Source organism: Bufo bufo, chromosome 9 (assembly GCF_905171765.1).
Source record: "Bufo bufo chromosome 9, aBufBuf1.1, whole genome shotgun sequence".
Taxonomy (NCBI): Eukaryota; Metazoa; Chordata; class Amphibia; order Anura; family Bufonidae; genus Bufo; species Bufo bufo.
In genome coordinates this window covers 143410556-143430780 of record NC_053397.1, presented here as the reverse complement: position 1 = coordinate 143430780, position 20225 = coordinate 143410556, and the positions used below count along the sequence as shown (strand labels likewise).

The 20225-nt window shown below is 44.0% G+C and overlaps 1 protein-coding gene across 1 annotated transcript in view; it reads right to left on the bottom strand.

Annotated features, from left to right (window-relative positions):
* The window catches only part of PICK1 (protein interacting with PRKCA 1), a 96249-nt gene that overhangs the window by 73493 nt on the left and 2531 nt on the right, over positions 1-20225 (bottom strand). The window contains exons 2-3 of the mRNA XM_040406569.1: positions 2384-2441; positions 1944-2055 (exon numbers count right to left, since the gene is read on the bottom strand). Coding sequence (XP_040262503.1) covers positions 1944-2055; positions 2384-2424 — 153 coding nt within the window. The 5' untranslated portion in view covers positions 2425-2441. The remainder of the gene's footprint in view (positions 1-1943; positions 2056-2383; positions 2442-20225) is intronic.

The following is a 20225-nucleotide window of genomic DNA, read 5'->3' as shown; positions in this document are numbered from 1 at the left end:
TCGCAGTATAGGGATTAAAAGTAACAAAAAAAAAAAAAAAATGTTTAGTGGGGTGACAGAAGCCCTTTAATTCTTTGAGATGTGTAGTTTTCCAAATTGGGCCTTTTGTTGGTGTTGCTTATGTTATGAGATGCAAAATCCACAAGATGGTCCTTCAATTCTTGTCTGGTCTCCGCAGTGAGTCTCTAAGCATAGAAAACCTCTATTCTCAACATGTATATGATATGTGCATGCTAGGACACAGCTCTGCCCTCAGCATGCTGATATTTAGCCCTGTCAATCTAGAGGAGGGAGGAGTGTGCATGGCACAGAGGTGTTACAAAAGCAGTGCTCCAAGCATTCAGCTCCACCTCTGGTGCTCAAACATGCTCATTTGCATATGAATAAAAACACAGATATCACTGTGTTTATCTATTAAAATGACATGGGATTTCATTATTATCTGGTTACCAAAATGGCTGTATGTTTCTGACAATAACTTAAATTGATAAGGTCTTTTGATCTTATCTAAATAAAGCCAATGTAAAGGGCCTTTTACTCGGGCCATGGGGACGTTTAGTTGACCACTGATTTAGCCAACAAATGAGCAAATCATTGTTTGTTGGCTGAGAGGATATTTTATGCAGCCTCATAAATCATTTTTCGGCAGCACATTCCCCATGTATCAGTGGGATGTATAATCGGACTAACAATTATTCGTCCCTTATGCCGTTTGCATCAGCTCCTATAAAGGCATGAGATTGGCAAAGTATACAGTATTTGTGCAATTCTGAAAGCTAAGGGGCAGCATATTGGTTTAGGTTATATTTTAAAGGTGAAAGGAGGAAAGAACAGATTTTCTTTTGTAGCCTATATTACAGCATCAACGATGATGGTTAACATTTTTAGAACTTTTAATTAAATAGCTTTTGAATATGTCCCATACATCTTTTTATTAACGAAATTAAATAAATGGGGGAGGGTTAGTATTCCCATGAGCAATTTTTGTTAAGGTGATTTACAGAACAGAAGAGGTAGGCTACATTCAAACAGCTGTGTGACGGCCAATTTTGTCACAAACATCACATGGCCATTTTAAGAACAAATTGAAGTCGATGGGGCTATTCACGTGGGCGCTTTTTTAACATCCAGTGAATAGTGGCTGTCAAAAAATAGAACATGTTCTATTTTTGGCTGTTCTCATCACCAGACGGACACCACTGAAATCAAGGGGACTGTTTTTAATGTCCGCTAGACAGAAGTGCACCTGTCTAACGGCTGTTAAAAATGGGTACACTAGTGCAAAATGGATTTTTAGGGGTTAAAAAAAAAATCATCCACTTGCACGTGCAGAGGCAGTCACTCCTCTTGATGCTGAAGGATGTGTCGAAGAACCTGCGCTCAAGCATCATCATGCTTGAGCGCAGATCCTAGGGCAGGTCCTTCAGCATCAAGTGGATGAGGTACATTTGTATACTACAAGGGTTTTATTTTAAAAAAAGCAAATGAAAGTCATCCGTTTTTAACGGCCATGAAAAATGGATGCAAAACAGCCATTAAAAAAGGACAGATGGCCAAAAAATGGATACAAAAATGGGCATGACAAACTGACAGTGTACGTTTTTCATGGCCAGTCGTGTGAATGTAGCCATGCTGTAAACTGTACACTTGGAAAGGAGGAGATTAACTAAACAGTAAATCAATCATATTACGCAAAGGTGGAGAAAGGCGATTAATCTTCATTGCAATTCCCTAATGAGTTCTTGTTCCTAATATCTTTCACTCAAGAGCGTCCTAATAGAACAGGCAGCAGGGATAACAGATCCAGAGTTCTAAGTAGCAGCAAACTCAAGAAATTGTGATTTATACATAATCCACCTTTTGCTGCAATTATAAGATGCAGGTAACTTATTTTTCCTTTGAGGTTAATGATTTTAGAAAATCAAAAATTGCAGGGGACTCACCTGTACAATGTAGAGGCAAGGACAATGCTGAGCACCTCCACCTATGCTTATTCCAATTACATTTTGTGAATCTTTCTTTAGAGTCACTGTTCCTGGGACGGTTGGTATGCCCCTAAAACAGAAATTGACACTGATGTAGCTATATATATTCACTTATATGCACAATATTGCTTCCATACCTTTCCCATCAGCTGTAAGCAGGATATATATTAGATAATGGGTACTCTTATCCGAGTTGTGAAACAGGGAAGCAATGACACAGCCGCGCAGTGGCTTTTCGGCAAACTAAAGGATCCACTGCAATTTGAAACCATAGTGGCCGTGTGCCACTGAGGATTTTGGAATGCAATGCAGCAGTGCCAATGCCACCCCGATTGGTCTTAACCTTAGAAAAAGCGTTTCTTCCACTTGGTCTGAATCATTTTTAATGCATTACTTACAGCTTGTCTTCGTCAAGGTCATAATCGTATTCTGAAAACATTTCACTTGTCAGCCTTTCTGTAGAAACACAACACATAGGATGGAAATGTTATGGACTCATATCAACTGGTAACACCCAGTTTAACCTATTGCAGACTGATGCCAATTTATTCATAAACTTCAAGTAGGAATAACAGAGGAATGGAACGAGAGAGAATCATCAATTATTTCCATGGGGGAACGCAAGTAGTTACTAAAACAGCCATGTGACATACTATTACGTCACGAGTGCTGATTGTTAAGGTTATGAACCATAATAGTACATTATAGTGATGACATGGGCTCAGGAGCTGGGCCCACCCCATCTATTGCAAATGCCAGCAGTATGATAAAGCTGGCATTCGACTCTCAATGCCATGATCAGAGATAACTCCAATCCCAGAATTTTCTAACACTGAGATGTCACAGTCAATAGCCACTGTGGCATATCAGAGATTAGAGAAAGCCCTCTCTGTCCTCCAATCAGCACCTGCAGGGTGCCGGGTAGTTCACATGGTAGCCAGGGGTCTCCTGTCTGTCACAATCACTAAACTTTTACAAGAATGGAGAACAATAGTGTTCAGTGATGAAAGCAGGTTCTGACTTGTTACTAATGATGGCCCCATCAGAGTTTACAGAAGGGCATAGTACAGAGACACATAGGACTAGGTGCTACCATGGCTGTTCCCATCTGGTGTTTGAGGAAGGAACATTAACCAGCCTTTGGTATGCCCATGACATTTTCACTCAGGAGACTTGGGGGGAGATTTATCAAACTGGTGCAAAGTAGACCTGGCTTAGTTTACCATAGCAACCAATCAGATTCCACCTTTCATTTTTCACAGCTCTTTTGCAAAATGAAAGGTGGAATACGATTGGCTGCTATGGGCAACTAAACCAGCTCTACTTTACACCAGTATGATAAATCTCCCCCTTGGTATTCCAACAAGATAATGCCCACCCACACAACAAGCTCCTCTGACCAACTCAATCACCAGATGTCTCCCCCATCAAAAATGTCTGGAACTGGATGGGGCGATGGATCCAGCATAAACAGCAGCCAACAACCAGCTTGGTTGAACTACGTGTCCAAGTTGAAAGAGCTTGGAATGGAATGACAATCCACAGGACACCGCATCTATATGACTGTTACCACGCCAGAGTGGCAGCATGGCAGCAAGGGGAGATGAAATTCAGTATTATTGTGGCCCTGCCTTAACATATACCCTGATACAAAACCAAAAATAACATTGTGCTATTGTTGACCAAGCACCACTAGCAGTTCATACTTTGTCAATCTTAGATCAATCACATTAAGTTTTCCAGGTAGTGATACTGTAAGTGGACTGGTTCATCGTTAGACGGACCAGGTTTGTTCATCTACATAACTCATATTCATTCTGATCCCTAGCTCCGTACATGTATTGAAATGTATTGCCTCTGATGAGGCACCTTCAATATGGCCGCTGTTAATGCGAGACTTCTGTTTGTGCATGCACCATAACGGTAAGTAGAGGCACATGAACTAATATATTACATAACGAATCCGCTTGTGCATGCCCAGTGGCGTAACTAGAGTGTTATGGGCCCCAGTGCAAACTTTGTATCGGGGCCCCCCTACCCCTCGATTTTTATAAAGAAGCGGCAGATTTTCTTACTAATGGCTTTCCCGTGTGGCTAGTCCGCTGCGTGAATGAGGGCCAAGCCCCATTCCGGACAGCAGAGACACGGAGCAGTAACGCGATTGATAATGCTCCGTGCCTCTCTGTGACCTTTTTACTAAAAAATCACAGGGAGATAAAGTGGTCACCGTGATTTTGTAGCAAAACGATCATAGAGAGGCATGGAGCATTATCAATCATGTTACTGCTCGGTGTCTCTGCTGTCCGGAGCGGGGCTTGGCTCTCTTTCACACAGCAGATTAGCCACACGGGATCCGCTCGTGTGAAAGAGCCCAATGCATGGCTACACTCACCCAATCCTAATAAAATCTGGTCCTACCTCATCCAGGGTGTCGCTGGCGTCGGTGTGATGTCCGCTGGATCCAGAACAAGGTCCCTGTGGTGATAGAAAAAAAAAAGAATAATCACATAAGGAAGGGATGGTGACTACCCCTGTAAAACTACCAGCTGGGGGCGCTCTGCTGGCCTGGTAGACTGAGCTATGCCAATGTATAGCAGGGTAATTTAGGACATTTCCCCTAAGTGCTACCACACAGTACTAATGTCCACATTGTGGCCCCTCACAGTAGTAATGCCCATCTTGTGGCCTTTCACAGTAATTAAGCCCACCTTGTGGTCCCTTCACAAAAGTTATGTCCTTCTTGTGGCCCCTCACAGCAGTTATGCCCACCTTTGTTCCTGTCACAATAGTTATGCCCAGATATGTGCCCCTCACAGTAGTTATGCCAAATATGTGCCCCCTAACAGTAGTTATGCCAAATATATGCCCCCTCACGGTATTTATGCCAGATATGTGCCCCTCACAGTGGATATGCCCAGATATGTGCCCCTCACAGTGGATATGCCCAGATATGTGCCCGCTCACAGTGGTTATGCCCAGATATGTGCCCACTCACAGTAGTTATGCCCAGATATGTGCCCCTCACAGTGGATATGGCCAGATATGTTCCCCCTCACAGTAGTTATGCCAGACTATGTGCCCCTCACAGTAGTTATGACCAGATATGTGCCCCCTACAGTGGTTATGCCATATTATGTGCCCCTCACATTAAATATGCCCACATATGTGCCCCTCACAGTGGTTATGCCAGATTATGTGCCCCCCTCACAGTAGTTATGCCTTTATATGTGCCATCTCATAGTTATGCCTTTATATGTGCCCCCCTCACAGTAGTTATGCCAGATATGTGCCCCCCTACAGTGGTTATGCCAGATTATGTGCCCCTCACATTAGATATGCCCACATATGTGCCCCTCACAGTGGTTATGCCAGATTATGTGCCCCCCTCACAGTAGTTATGGCAGATTAGGTGCCCCCTCAGTAGAGATGCCCACTTTTGTGCCCCCTCACTCTAGTTGTGCCCATCAACCCCCCCCCCCCCTTCCCCTTTGCCCCCAGTCTGCAGTGTTAGGAAAATAAAAAAAAAACACATACTTACCCTCTTCCCTGATGTTGCGCTGCCACACTCACATCGCGCTGCTGGCTGTACTAAAGGCAGTTTCCCGGGCCTTCAGAGCTCCTCCCACAGCCAGCAGCCCGATGTGCGGCCAGCAGAGGGAGCGCTAGAGCTCCTGCTTCACTGATGATCTGGAGACAGCCCGGCAGTGACAAGAACTGCCGGGCCGAGTGTATGTGAGTGAGTGCGCGCGTCCTCCCTCTTCCTCCCACCCCCTCTGCGCAAACCTCCCCCACCTTGCCTCATATTAAACATGTAATGGAGCGCCCTGACGGGGCCCGGCATTGTCACTGTACTTCATGCCGGGCCCCTTCACAGCGCTTCATTACATGTTAGTACAGCGGGCCCCCTCCCCCCGCCGGGCCCGGTCGCAGTCGCACTCCCTGCGACCGCGATCGTTACGCCCCTGTGCATGCCACAATCATTAACGAATCCAAATTCGTTATGTAATATATTAATGCACTCACCACAAGCACGAACAGAAGTCTCACGTTAACAGCGGCCATATTGAAAGAGCCTCATCGGAGGCAATACATTTTAAAGGGAGTCTGTCACCACCATATGGCCATATACAGTGCTTACATTGTCCTATAGCACACCTATACATGAATGTAATAGCAGTGAGCAGGCGCGGGATCTCGGCTGGACCGAAGGATGACACAAGGGAATAGTAGGGTGGGCAGAGGCTGGGGCGGGGAAACAATGAAAAAAGGCAGAGCAGCCTGGGCTCCAACACAGTGAACGCCGCCCCTGGGCACTTGCGAGTGCTCATTTGCATATCAATCATAGTTCGTTTTTCCAGCTTCTGCAAGTCTAAAGACAAAGACAAAGGTACCATTACATTCATGTATAGGTGTGCTATAGGACAATGTAAGCACTGTATATGGCCATATGGAGGTGACAGACTCCCTTTAATGCACGTATGAAGCTAGGGATTGGAATGAACGAACAAGGTCAGTCCAAAGCTGGATGAAACAGCCCGCTCATCGCTATTTTAAAGAGGACCTTTCACTAGAATAAAACATCTAAACTAACTATACAGACATGTAGAGCGGCGCCCAGGGATCCCCCTGCACTTACTGTTATACCTGGGCGCCGCTCCATTCGCCCGGTATAGCCTCCGGTATCTTCATAGTTAGGCTCCACCCAGGTGAACCTGCCGGCGTCTCCTTCTCCCATGCTGTAGCGCTGGCCAATCGCAGCGCTCAGCTCATAGCCTGAGAGAAAAAAAAAACCTCTCAGGCTATGAGCTGAGTGCTGCGATTGGCCAGCGCTACAGCATAGGAGAAAGAGACGCCGTCAGGTTCCCTTGGGTGGAGCCTAACTATGAAGATACCGGAGGCTATACAGGGAGAACAGAGCGGCGCCCAGGTATAACAGTAAGTGCAGGGGGATCCCTGGGCGCCGCTCTACATGGCTGTATAGTTAGTTTAGATGTTTTATTCTGGTGAAAGGTCCTCTTTAAGGTGTTCTTGTCTTATTTTCCATTGTGGATGTAAAGTGGTTTAACCCCTTCAGGAGCGGGCCATTTTTCACCTTTCTGCCCAGGCCATTTTTAGCAAATCTGACATGTGTCACTATATGTGGAAATAACTTTAAAACGCTTTTACTTTTTTCAAAATTTACATTTCTGTACTTTTATACTAGATAGTAATAACTCCAAAACGCTCTTACTTATCCAAGCCATTCTGAGATTGTTTTATCGTCGCATATTGTACTTTATGACAGTGGTAAAATTGATTAAAAAAAATTCGTTTTTATTTCTAAAAAAAAATTACCAAATTTACCAAAAATTTTGAAAAACTTGCCAATTTATAAATTTCAATTTCTCTACTTTTATACTAGATAGTAATAACTCCAAATATAATTATTACTCATTTTGAAAATTACATTTTATTTTTTTGGGACGTTAGAAGACTTAGGCCTCTTTCACACGGGCGTTGCGGGAAAATGTGCGAGTGCATTGCGGGAACACCCACGATTTTTCCGTGTGAGTGCAAAACATTGTAATGCGTTTTGCACTCGCGTGAGAAAAATCGCGCATGTTTGGTACCCAAACCCGAACTTCATTACAGAAGTTCGGGCTTGGGATCGGTGTTCTGTAGATTGTATTATTTTCCCTTATAACATGGTTATAAGGGAAAATAATAGCATTCTGAATACAGAATGCATAGTAAAACAGCGCTGGAGGGGTTAAAATAATAATAATAATTTAACTCACCTTAGTCCACTTGATCGCGTAGCCGGCATCTCCTTCTGTCTCCTTTGTTGAACAGGACCTGTGGTGAGCATTAATTACAGGTAAAGGACCTTTGGTGACGTCACTCCGGTAATCACATGATCCATCACCATGGTAAAAGATCATGTGACGTACCATGTGATGACCGGAGTGACGTCATCAAAGGTCCTGTTTCTGTAATTAATGCTCACCAGAGGTCCTATTCAACAAAGGAGACAGAAGGAGATGTCGGGCTACGCGATCAAGTGGACTAAGGTGAGTTAAATTATTATTATTATTTTTTTAACCCCTCCAGCGCTGTTTTACTATGCATTCTGTATTCAGAATGCTATTATTTTCCCTTAGAACCATGTTATAAGGGAAAATAATAATGATCGGGTCTCCATCCCGATCGTCTCCTAGCAACCGTGCGTGAAAATCGCACCGCATCCGCACTTGCTTGCGGATGCTTGCGATTTTCACGCAACCCCATTCACTTCTATGGGGCCTGCGTTGCGTGCTGCGATTTTCACGCAACGCATAAGTGATGTGTGAAAATCACCGCTCATGTGAACAGCCCCATAGAAATGAATGGGTCCGGATTCAGTGCGGGTGCAATGCGTTCAACTCACGCATCACATCCGCGCGGAATACTCGCCCGTGTGAAAGTAGCCTTAGAAGTTTAGAAGCAAATCTTAAAATTTGTAAGCACATTTCCAAACCCCAATTTTTTCAGGACCAGTTCAGTTATGAGTCACTTTCGGGGGCTTACATATTAGAAACCACCCATAAATCACCCCATTTTAGAAACTACACCCCTCAAGCTATTGAAAACAGATTTTAAAAACGTTGTTAACCCTTTAGTTGCCCAATGAGAATTAAATAAAATGGGAATGAAATTTGAAAATTTCACTTTTTTAAGCAGATTTTAAATTTTAATATATTTTTTCTGCAACAAATCAAGGGTTAACAGCCAAAAAAACTCAAAATCTATTACCCTGAATCTGGAGTTCACAGAAACACCCCATGTGTGCTCAAAAACTGATGTATGGGCGCACAGCATGCTTCAGAGTGGAAGGAGCACCATATGGCTTTTGGAGAGCGGATTTAGCTGGAATGGTAATTGGGAGCTATGTCGCATGTGAAGACACCCTGAGGTGGCCCTACAGTGGAAACCCCCAAAAAGTGACGCCATTCCGGAAACTACACCTCTCAAGGAATATTTCAAGGTGTGTAGTGAGCACTTTGACCCATCGGGCAATTCACAGAATGAGGAAACGCTTGGCTGTGAAAAAGAAAACATTTTTCCAAAAAAGGTTGCTTTACACCCAAATTTTTCACTTTCGCAAGGGGTAACAGGACAAGATGCACCCCACAATTTGTTACCCATTCCCCCCCCCCGGAATATGCTAACACCCCATACGGATGGAGTACAGTTAACACTCCTGTTTTCTGAGATTTCTGAGTTGTGTTATCTAATCTAAGAAAACACCTTCAATTGCTTTTCAATGGCTTTTGTCTCAAGATAACGCGACGAGTTAAGAAATTTGAGTTAAGAGCTGGAGTGCTAACCCTGCTACATCTGTATGTGCTCAAAAAATGATGTATGGGTGCATGGCAGGGTTCAAAAGGGAAGTAGCGCCATTGGGCTTTTGGAGGACAGATTTTGCAGGATTGGCTTTTGGGAGCTATGAAGACACCCTGAGGTACCCCTAGAGTGGAAACCCCCAAAAAGTGACCCCATTCTGGAAACTACACCCATCAAGGAATATTTCAAGATGTGTAGTGAGAACTTTGTCCTCAACAGTGATTCATGGAATTGGCTGTGAAAATGAAAAATTTTATTTTTTTCCCAGAAAAATAAAGTTTAGGCCCACATTTTTCACTTTCACAAGGGGGAACTGGAGAAAATGCACCCCCAATTTATTGCCCATTTTCTCCTGATTACAGAAATACCCTATATGTGCTTGTATACTGCTATATTGGCGTACCACAGGGGTCAGAAGGAAAGGAGCACCAAATGGCTTCTGGAAGGCAGATTTCACCGGAATAATTGACAGGCGCCATCTTGCAATTGAACACACCCTAAGGTACCCCTAGAGTGGAAACCCCCAAAAAGTGACCCCATTACGGAAACTACACCCCTCAAGGAATATTTCAAGGTGTGTAGTGAGCACCCATCGGGCGTTTCACAGAATTAGGAAACGCTGTGCTGTGAAAATGAAAAATTACAATTTTTTCCAGAAAAAGTTGCTTTACACCCACATTTTTCACTTTCACAAGGGCTAACAGGACAAAATGCACCCCCCATTTTGTTACCCATTTCCCCCTGAATACGCTAACACCCCTATATGTGCTCAAAAAAATGATGTATGGGCGCATGGCAGGGCTCTAGAGTCAAACAGCTAAATATGGATTTTGCTGACCTGAATTGGCAGACATGGATTTTAGGTGCCATGTTGCATTAAATAAATTCCTGAGGTCCCCAGAAATGAAAAACCCCAACATGTGACCCCATTTCGGAAAGAGCACCCCCGTACGAACATTTTAAGTGGTAGACAGGGTACTTTTCAGCAAGCAGGTGTCTCACAGAAGACAGAAATACTTGTGAAAACATTTCAAACCACATATTTGTGAAAAAAAAGAAATTACTAGTAGAGCCCAATTTTTTCGCCACAAGGGATTAAAGGAGAAAATGCACCCCAATATATGTTCCCCATTTCCTCTCCTTTTTGCAAACACCCCATATGTGCTTGTAGCCTGCTGTATTTGCGCACAGCAGGGCTCTATAAGCAAAGTGCAAAAACTGTTGTTGTTTTTTTTACAGGCCTGAATAAACAGACATGGATTTTAGCTGTCATGTCGCATTTAAAAAAATTCCCCAGGTCCCCAGAAATAAAATAAAAAAAACAAACAAGAATAGAACAGACTGTACAATGTGCCAGCTTTTTGTACCACACTTTTGTTTTTCATGTGGCACTGTAGGGCTTCTTAAGTTGATCTGCAAGATCCACCCCTCCCATGTGCCTGTTGTAGTCCAGGATGCAAACTGGTTTGGGGGTAGTGGTTGTGGTACCACGTGCAGGGGCAGGGGAGCTAGTGTTAGTGTGAATGTTGGTCAGTACAAGGATGTCCCTCTTGTCCTTGTACTTAACCACCAGCATGTTATTATGGAGGAGAGCCCTACTTTCACCCATTCTCTAGAGAGGCCTCTCTGATTTTTGTGCAATGTGCCGCAAGCCACAGTACCTCTGGCAGTTAGGGACATGATTAGGGGTATGCTGTAATAATAGTTACCCACATAGAGGTGGTAACCCTTATCCAGCAGTGGATGCAGTAAGTTCCACACAATCTTCCCACTAACTCCTAGGATGGGGGGGGGGGGGCATTCTGGGGGTTCTATCCAGGAATCTTTCCCTTCATAAATGCGGAACTTCTGGGTGTACCCGGAGCTACTCTCACAAAGTTTGCATATCTTTATGCCATACCTTGCCCGTTTGCTAGGCAGGTACTGGCAGAATCTAATCCTCCCTTTGGATAGTAATAGGGACTCATCTACACATACATTTTTATCTGGGTTGTACACCTCACCAAACTTGGTGCTGAAGTGGTCAATGACAGGCCTAACCTTGAACAAACGGTCAAATGTTGGGTCGTTTTGGGGTGGGCAGTGTGCATTGTCGTTGTAGTGTAGGAATTTCCGAATTCAATCAAATCGATTCCGGATCATGGTCTTACTGTAAATTGGAGTCTGGTAGAAAATGTCCGAACTCCAATATTGCCTAATGTTTTTTTTTACAACGCCCATATGCAGCACGAGTCCCCAAAATGTCATAATCTCTGCTGCACTTACTGGGGTCCAACCTTGGGGTCTAGCACAGGCCAGGTCTCTGGCGAAGTAAGGTTCTGGGAAATAAATTGCTGGGCATATAAATTTGCTTGGGTCACCATAAAATTTATAAAATCAGAGAAAAAGATTTTGAAAAAATCAATTTCTGTGAAGCCCGTGCAGTCAATTTGGATTCCAGAGTTTCCCACAAACTCTAGAATTTGGGGCTGATAATCGTCCATAAGGGTAGACTCTGGGTGGCTGCCTTCTAGAGGGTCCCTCATCAGCGGATGATGATGAGGGGTACAGGAATAGAGGAAAGTGGCATCCTCTTCTCCCTCACTGGCAGACTCAGTATCGGAGGCAAGCAAGGCATATGCCTCTTCAGCTGACTACACATGGGACGGACGGGACATTTTTATTTTATTGTGGTGTGATGTGTAAAAAGTGTAAACCTTTATTTAGTGTGAGGAGTATGTATGTAGTGTTTTCCCACGTGAAGGGGCTTGTAACACATTTGAAATTCAATTTAGAAGAAAGGTTGTAAAAAAAAAATTACGTACCGGTAATTCCCTTGAATCCTCCATGACGGCATACCATGAGAGATGACCCGCCTCCAACCAGGTAGGGACAGGAAGTATAAATTTGAATCTCTTCCGGCTCCTCCTCAGTGTCTTTCTGGATCAACAGCCTAGAGAGTGTTCTTTCGAATCTTTTCATTTATACCCTTTATTTTATTTTTTTGCACACCATCACCTATGTGTAGACTTATCATTGCTAATTCTATATTATATATACCTATATATTCTTATGAACGTATATATATATATATATATATATATATATATTTTATTTTTTGGGGGTTTTGTTGGGTGGGAAACCCCTATGCCGTCATGGAGGATTCATGAAAAGGGAATTACCGGTACGTAATTTGGTTTTTCCCTTTCATCCTCCATGACGGCATACCATGAGATATAACATATTAAACAACTAGGGGGGATTATGGCTTGAAGAACTTTCCTCCCAAAGGCTAGATCTTGACCTGCCTTAACATGGACTCTGTAATGTTTGATAAAAGTATTAGGGCTAGACCAAGTGGCCGCCCTACAGATCTGCTCTAGTGAAGCGTTAGCCCTTTCTGCCCAGGAGGCAAAAACTGATCTTGTAGAATGTGCTGTAAAGGCTTCAGGAGGCGATTTCCCTAGCGCTTTATATGATTCTGAAATCGCCGTTTTAATCCATCTGGAAACAGTATTTTTAGTCACTCTCTGCCCTTTATTTGTGCCAAGAAACTGAACAAATAAAGAGTCCGTCTTTCTGAAGGTTTTCATGGCTTCTAAATATATTAGAACTGCTCTGCGTACATCCAATTTATGAAATCTCTCCTCTCCTGTTTTCGAGTCGTCACAAAACGAGGGAACCAATATTTCTTCTTGCCTGTGGAAATTAGACACAACTTTGGGAAGGAAGGAGTTATCCAATTTAAAAGTAATTCTATCCGAAGAAATGACACAGAATGGCTCATTAATCTTTAGGGCCTGGATTTCACTAACCCTGCGGGCTGATGCAATTGCTACTAAGAACAGGGTTTTTAGTGTTATATATTTTATAGAGACAGTTGATAAGGGTTCAAAAGGACTTTCTATTAGGCCTGATAAAACTACATTGATTATCCCAGGGGGGAGTCATGGCTTTCAACGATGGTCTCAGTCTGTCTGCCCCTTTTAGGAATCTGATAACCCAAGAATGATTGGCAATTTTTTCATCAAAAACTGCACTAAGAGCCGATACGTGAACCCTTAGTGTATTGGGACGAAGACCTTTCTCCAGCCCAGATTGTAAAAAACCTAGAACTGAAAATTTTTCAGGGGATACTTTCTCTTTCATACACCAGGTATTAAAAGCTCTCCATACTTTATTATAGATCTTTGAGGTTATTTCCTTTCTACTAGCCGACATAGTATTGATGACGGGATCTGACAGGCCTCTAGCTTTTAAAATCAACCTTTCAGGTTCCAGGCTGCCAAATGCAGCCTTTCCACCTCGGGATGGTGAACTGGTCCCTGCGACAACAAATCCTGATCCCAAGGAAGGATCCATGGACTTTGGATGGACATGATCTTTAATAGTGGAAACCATGATTTTTTGGGCCATAAGGGGGCTATCAGACTAACGTGAGCCCTGTCTTGCCTTATCTTCTTTATCACTCGAGATATTAGTTGCAGAGGGGGTGAAGGCGTAAGCCAGATGGAAATTCCATTTTATTGACAAGGCATCTATCCCTTTGCTTCCTTCTTTTGGATTGAGGGAAAGGAAACAACCTACTTTTGCGTTTGTGGCTGACGCAAAGAGGTCTATCTGGGGGACCCCCCATTTTTTTGTTATTTGGTGAAAAACTTGTTTCTTCAAACTCCATTCTGTTTGATTTATCTTGACCCTGCTTAGGAAATCTGCTTTCATGTTTAAGCTTCCTTTTAAATGGACTGATGAAAGGGATCTTATATTTTCTTCTGCCCAGGAAAAAATCTTTTCTGTTATTTGGCTCAGACATTGGCTCCTTGTTCCACCTTGATGATTTAAATATGCCACCACTGTTGTGTTGTCTGAACTTATTTGGACATCTTTTCCTTCTATATATTGACTCGCAACTTTTATAGTCTCCCAAACTGCCATCAATTCCTTTTGGTTTGAGGACAAAGTTTTTTGGTGGTCAGCCCAGGCCCCTTGGAAATAGTGATGAGAGCAATGCGCTCCCAACCCCCAAGGACTTGCGTCTGTTGTGACAAACACCTGTTCTTCCGAATTCCATGGAATTCCTTGACATAGGTGATTTACTTGTTTCCAAAACAGAAGAGACTGGTTTACTGCTAAGGGAATCAGAACAGTTTGTTCCAATGAACTCTGGTTTCTGTCCCAGCAGGTTAATACCCAATGTTGAAGAGTTCGAGAGTGGAACTGAGCCCACTTTACTGCAGGGATGCAAGAGGTTAAAGTCCCTAGTAGTCTCATAGCCTCTCGTATCGAACAAGATGGATGACTTTGAAACCTTGAGACTTTTTCTACCACTCCAGACACTTTTTGCTCTGTAAGAGACGTCCTCTGACGAGTGGTGTCTAGGGAGAGGCCCAAGAAAATTATTTCCTGGGACGGGACTGGCTTTGATTTTTCCCAATTTATTAGCCATCCCGCTAGATACAGCGTCTGGCAGGTCACTAAGAGATTGCTCTCTAGGGACTGTCTTGTCTCGCCTACTATCAGTAGAGTGTCTAGATAAGGAACAATCATTATGTTTCTCCTTCTCAAGTGGGCTACCAGCTCCAGCATCACCTTTGTGAAGACCCTGGGGGCCAAGGTTATTCCAAAGGGTAATACCTGGAACTGAAAATGGAGAAGATCTTTCCCCAAATAGACCGCTATCCGCAGGAATTTTTGAGACTGTTTGCATACCGGAATATGGTAGTATGTGTCTCTTAAGTCTATGGAGGCCAAGAAGTCTCCCTTTTTTAGCAGATTCACAGTTGATCTTATTGTTTCCATTTTGAATTTGTTGTATTCTATGAACTTGTTCAAGTTCTTTAGGTTTATTATTAACCAAAATTTCCCGTCTGTTTTTTTTTACAAGAAAAACGGTTGAATAATATCCCTGACCTTTTTGAGAATGGGGAACCGGAATTATGGCTTTTTGAGCTAGCAGCTTCCGAATCCCTTCTCCCAGATTTGTTTGAAGAACGGTTGTTTTTTGAATTGGAGTTACCCTGAAAATATTTGAGGGAGGAGGAAGACGAAACACAATTTTGTAGCCTTCTGATATTATGTTTAAGACCCAAGGGTTTGTTGTAATCATTTCCCAATAGTCTAGAAAAAAACTTAATCTCCCTCCTACCTGAGCACTGGCGTCATTGCTTTGACGGTTCCGTATTCTTTGTAGAGAACAAGTACCCTCTACTCTTCTGGTTTCTTCCCCTTGACCAGCCCGAATCTCTATTCGTTTTCTTCGCTTGAAAGGGATTTCCTTTTTTAACCCTCCAAAAGGGAAATTTCCTTTTCCCGGAGTCCCTGGGAAAGGTTTTCTTTGAGTCGGAAGCCTTTTCTAGGATGGATTCTAAATCTTCTCCGAATAACAAATTACCATGAAAAGGTAAGGTACATAACTTTAGTTTTGAACTGACCTCTCCCGACCAAGACTTTAACCAGAGGGATCTTCTTGCAACGATCGCTAACCCAGATGCCTTTGCAGCTATCCTGACTGATTCCACAGTGGAATCAGATAGGAAATCCACAGCTTTAATTAAGAGCGGAAAGGAATCTTTTAGACTATCGTATGTATTTCCGCTTTTCAGTAAGGATTCTAACTGCGTGAGCCATTTCTTTAGTGATCTAGATACTGATGTTGCAGCCAGGTTTGGTTTAAAGAGGGCCGCACAAGCTTCCCATGTCTTTTTGAGGGTTTGATCCGTCTTTTTATCCATGGGGTCCCTTAATGATCCCATATCCTCAAACGGTAAGGCATTTGGACCTTTCACTAATTTAGATAGGGAAATGTCTATCTTAGGACAAGTTGTTAAAAAGGCCTCATCTTCACTAGAAAAAGGGAGTCGTCGTCTTATTGTCTTAGGAATGAACAATTTCCTATCCGGGGACCTCCATTCCCTTTTAATTAGATCGTGCATATTTTTATGTACCGGAAAGCCTCGGTTAGACCTCTGCTCAAATCCACTGAACATCTCGTCATGGACTGATCTGCGGACCTTTTCCTCAGAAAGATCCATAGTGGCCCTAACCGCTTTAATTAATTCTCTGGTATCCTCTGATGAAAAAAGATAGTTTTTAAATTCTGAATCAGATCCAGAATCTTCGGACCCGAGTTCTCCTGATTCTGAATCTTCTTCTGATTCTGAATCAGACATTTTTGTCGCTGGTCCCTGCGCCTGTTTGGAGCATGAAGGAATTAATGAGGGATCTGACATAGCAGACCTGATTTCTTCTCTAATTGTGTTTTTAAGTTCTTCTTTTAAAGACGGAACTAATTCCTTAGAAATATTGTCAGTACATTTTTTACAAACTTTCCTAGTAGAGGAATCTGAAAGTTTGACAGAACAAATACTGCACTTTTTTGCCCTCTGACTAGTTTTCGCTTTCTGAGCAATCTCTTTCTCACTCTGCACACATACAGAAAGAAAGAGAACACATAAGGGTTAATAACAGAATATACTGCCTTAACCCTTGTCCTGGTAACATTACTCACAGGTACAGATCCCTGAGTGGTCTCCATAACTTCACCTGGATCCAGCATGTTTAGGGTAACAGCCTTTACTTTACCCCCTTAAATAGCTTTACCTTAAGACCTCAGATCAGAGGACGACCTCCGTCATAATCTTGCGCGATTTTGAATCTCCCGCCGTCGCCGGCATGCAATCCACCGCCGGAAGTGCTCTCAGGCCCCATACCGGAAGTAAGCCGTGGAACGCTTCGTGGAACGCATGGAGCGCGTCCACTTCCGGTGACGACACTGTGAGCGCCGGCCATGCCGGATCGCAGTGTGGAGTTTTGCGACTGACCGGAGGGACTCCACGAGTGTCCGGTCCCACGTGGACCTGTCTGCGCGCCCCTAGCAGCAGGTAAGAGACAGGTATTCAGAGCCCGTTTTTCCCAACTAGGGTTCGGACTCTGCTGCCTCCTCATATGGTAATCCTCTTCATTCTTCATGGTCCGCGACCATAAGGGAAAACCCTATCTCCTACCTGGAGGGACAGGAAGACACTGAGGAGGAGCCGGAGGAGAGTCAAATTTATACTTCCTGTCCCTACCTGGTTGGAGGCGGGTCATCTCTCATGGCATGCCGTCATGGAGGATGAAAGGGAAAAAAAGTCTTTTCTGCAAAAAAATTTAAAGTCTTCTGCACAAAAAAGGGCTTTGCTGCACACAAAAAAAAGTATTTTCTGCAAAAAAAAAACAACTTGCAGTGCAAACTGAGCAAACGCGATCAGTAATGGACACTACTGATTGGTGCTCAGTGGTTGCAAAGTACACGCACGAAGATGGTGCGTTCGTGCAAAAACCTAAACTCACACTAACTGAAATTTATATACAGGTGGAACTCGGGAAGGGACAGGGAGGGTGGTTTAGGGATCTGGAACAGCTGCAAATGAAAAAAATAAATCTATACAGCTATTCCAGATGTAGTTCTTCTTTTCATCAGGAAAGGGGTTAAATCGCTGTGGTGTACACCACAAGTCCCTGCAAGCCAACCAGCAGCACAGAACCTCTCTGCATGCAGTCACCAGCTAGAATGGCTGCATGCAGGGAAGTTCTGCCTCTTCCTGTGCAGCTGTAGCGCTGCCATTGGCTGTTCCAGCCAATAGCAGCGCTGGCAGGGGACCCAAAACACTGGTGTCCCCTGCCTCACCTCGGAGGTGACCGATGCTGACTTGTTCAGCACCTGCAACCTCCCCCTGAGCTCCTCCCGATCCTCCCCGATGCCTCTGACAGCTTCCTGAGCTGCGATGTGCAGGTCTCATTGATCGGCCATTCGCAGCGCTTGAAGCTGTAGGGGGGGCGGTGCAGCACCATGCTGCCCTTACCCGGCATTGCTGCCTGCCGGTAAGAGCAGGCATGGTGCCGCGATTCCCCCCCGATCGGCGCTGGGCGTTAAGGGGTTAAGTACTAAAAGTCTAGCTTTGCGGCCTCATTCAAAAAGCTGATTGGCGAGGGTTTCTGGAGTCGGACCTGTGCTGATCTGATATTGATGACCGATCCTGAAGACAGATCATTAATACAGGGCTCCCGGAAAACCCCTTTAATGATTACATTATGCTCATTGCATAAAATGGTGATTGGGCTCATGAAAAGCGATATTTCTGCTCTGCCTCTTTCACATAGTCAGTATTTGGTCAGTGATTTCCATAAATGACTGTAAGGGCTCATGCACACAAACTTTTTTTGCGTTCTGTATACGGGCCGTATTTTGATTCCGTATACGGATGAACCATTCATTTGAATGGGTCCGCAAAAGATGTGGACAGCACTCTGTGTGCTGTCCGCATCCGTTACTCCGTTCCGTGGCCCCGCAAAAATTATGAGACATGTCCTATTCTTGTCCGTTTTGTGGACAAGAATAGGCATTTCTATAATGGGCCTCCTGTTCCGTTCCACAAATTGCGGAAGGCACACGGGCGACATCCCTAAGTCAAACATATGGAGAGCTTTCCATGAGACCTTATCTCATGGAATGCGCCACCCATGGTTTGGCTCACAATCACTGAACAAAACATTGGGGGGTTATTTACAGATGTTTTTATGCCAAAAATTTTTGCAAGACCCCCTTTTTGCAACTTAAAATGCCTAAGTCGAGGGAGTGGCAGGGGTATGCAGGGGCCGGAACATCAACCCCGACAAATTTACCAATGTTTAGGTCTGTATATGTTGGTGATTAACTATTCTAGCCAGGGGCAGAGTAGTCTCCAGGGAGAGATTTATCAAAAGTGGTGTGAAGGAAAACTGACTTAGTTTCCTGTAGCAACCAATCAGATTACACCTTTCATTTTTCAGATCTCCTGTGGAAAATGAAAGGGGGAAACTGATTGGTTGCTACGGGCAACTAAGGCTGAGTTCACACCAGCTACTTGGTCAGTTAACCAGGTGAAGGTCAAAAACAAAGAACAGGAGGAAATCTTTCCACTATACCTTATCGCTGAATAGGCTTCACTACTGGGTTTGACTCACAATAAGGGCTCATGCACACATGTGGTGTTACATAGGACTGCAAGTGACATCTACTACATTATCTGTAAAAGGGCCTGGCCACAGGGGGGCGCAATACTTGGCTTGCCCCGGGTGCTGGCACCCCACGCAATGCCACTGCCCGCTGATTCCCCTTTAAAACGCTGGCCACAGCGCTGATCTGTCAGTTTTGCCAAACTGAAAGTACTGCCCATGCTGCCCACCCGCTTCACTACGGCAGAGAATCTTACCCTGCCCACCTCAGCTGCAATTGGCTGGGAGGGAGAGGGCAGCACTGCCATTGGCTGCCTGTGTATTTCAGCTTAGGGATTTAACATCAGGAATCGCTGCAAACCGCAATAATCTCGTATTTTGTAATCTTATTTATATATACTTATTTCATTTTTTTCAGTAGTATGATTAAGTGGTGAAAATTATTAGTGCCCCTTCCCCCTATTTTTGTGACTGTGGTATCTTATGTGCCCCCCCTATATATTGTTACTAGAGTTGCCACTGCCGGCCTGTGTGCGTTCCGCAGCAACCCCAGTTTATGTGAAAGGACAACTCCCAGCATGCTCCATTTACTACTATGGGAGATCTAAGAAAGTGTGCATGCTGGGAGTGGTAGATTTACAACAGGTTCAGTGCCGGAGGTTGACGATCCGTAGACAATAGTGTGTTAGGAATACAGCACAAAATGCAGATGATTAAAAGGTCCTTCACACATCAGTTTTTTGTCAGTGATTTCCATCAGAGATTGTGAGCCAAAACCAGGATTAGAGCTACCGAGACATAAGGTATAAGGGCTCATGCACATGACCGTACACCCCCTGAGACATACGGTCTGTGAGCGGGCCATATGTCCCGGAGCGGCATAGATCGTGCACACGGTAGCGCACAGCATCATAGGTTACAGGC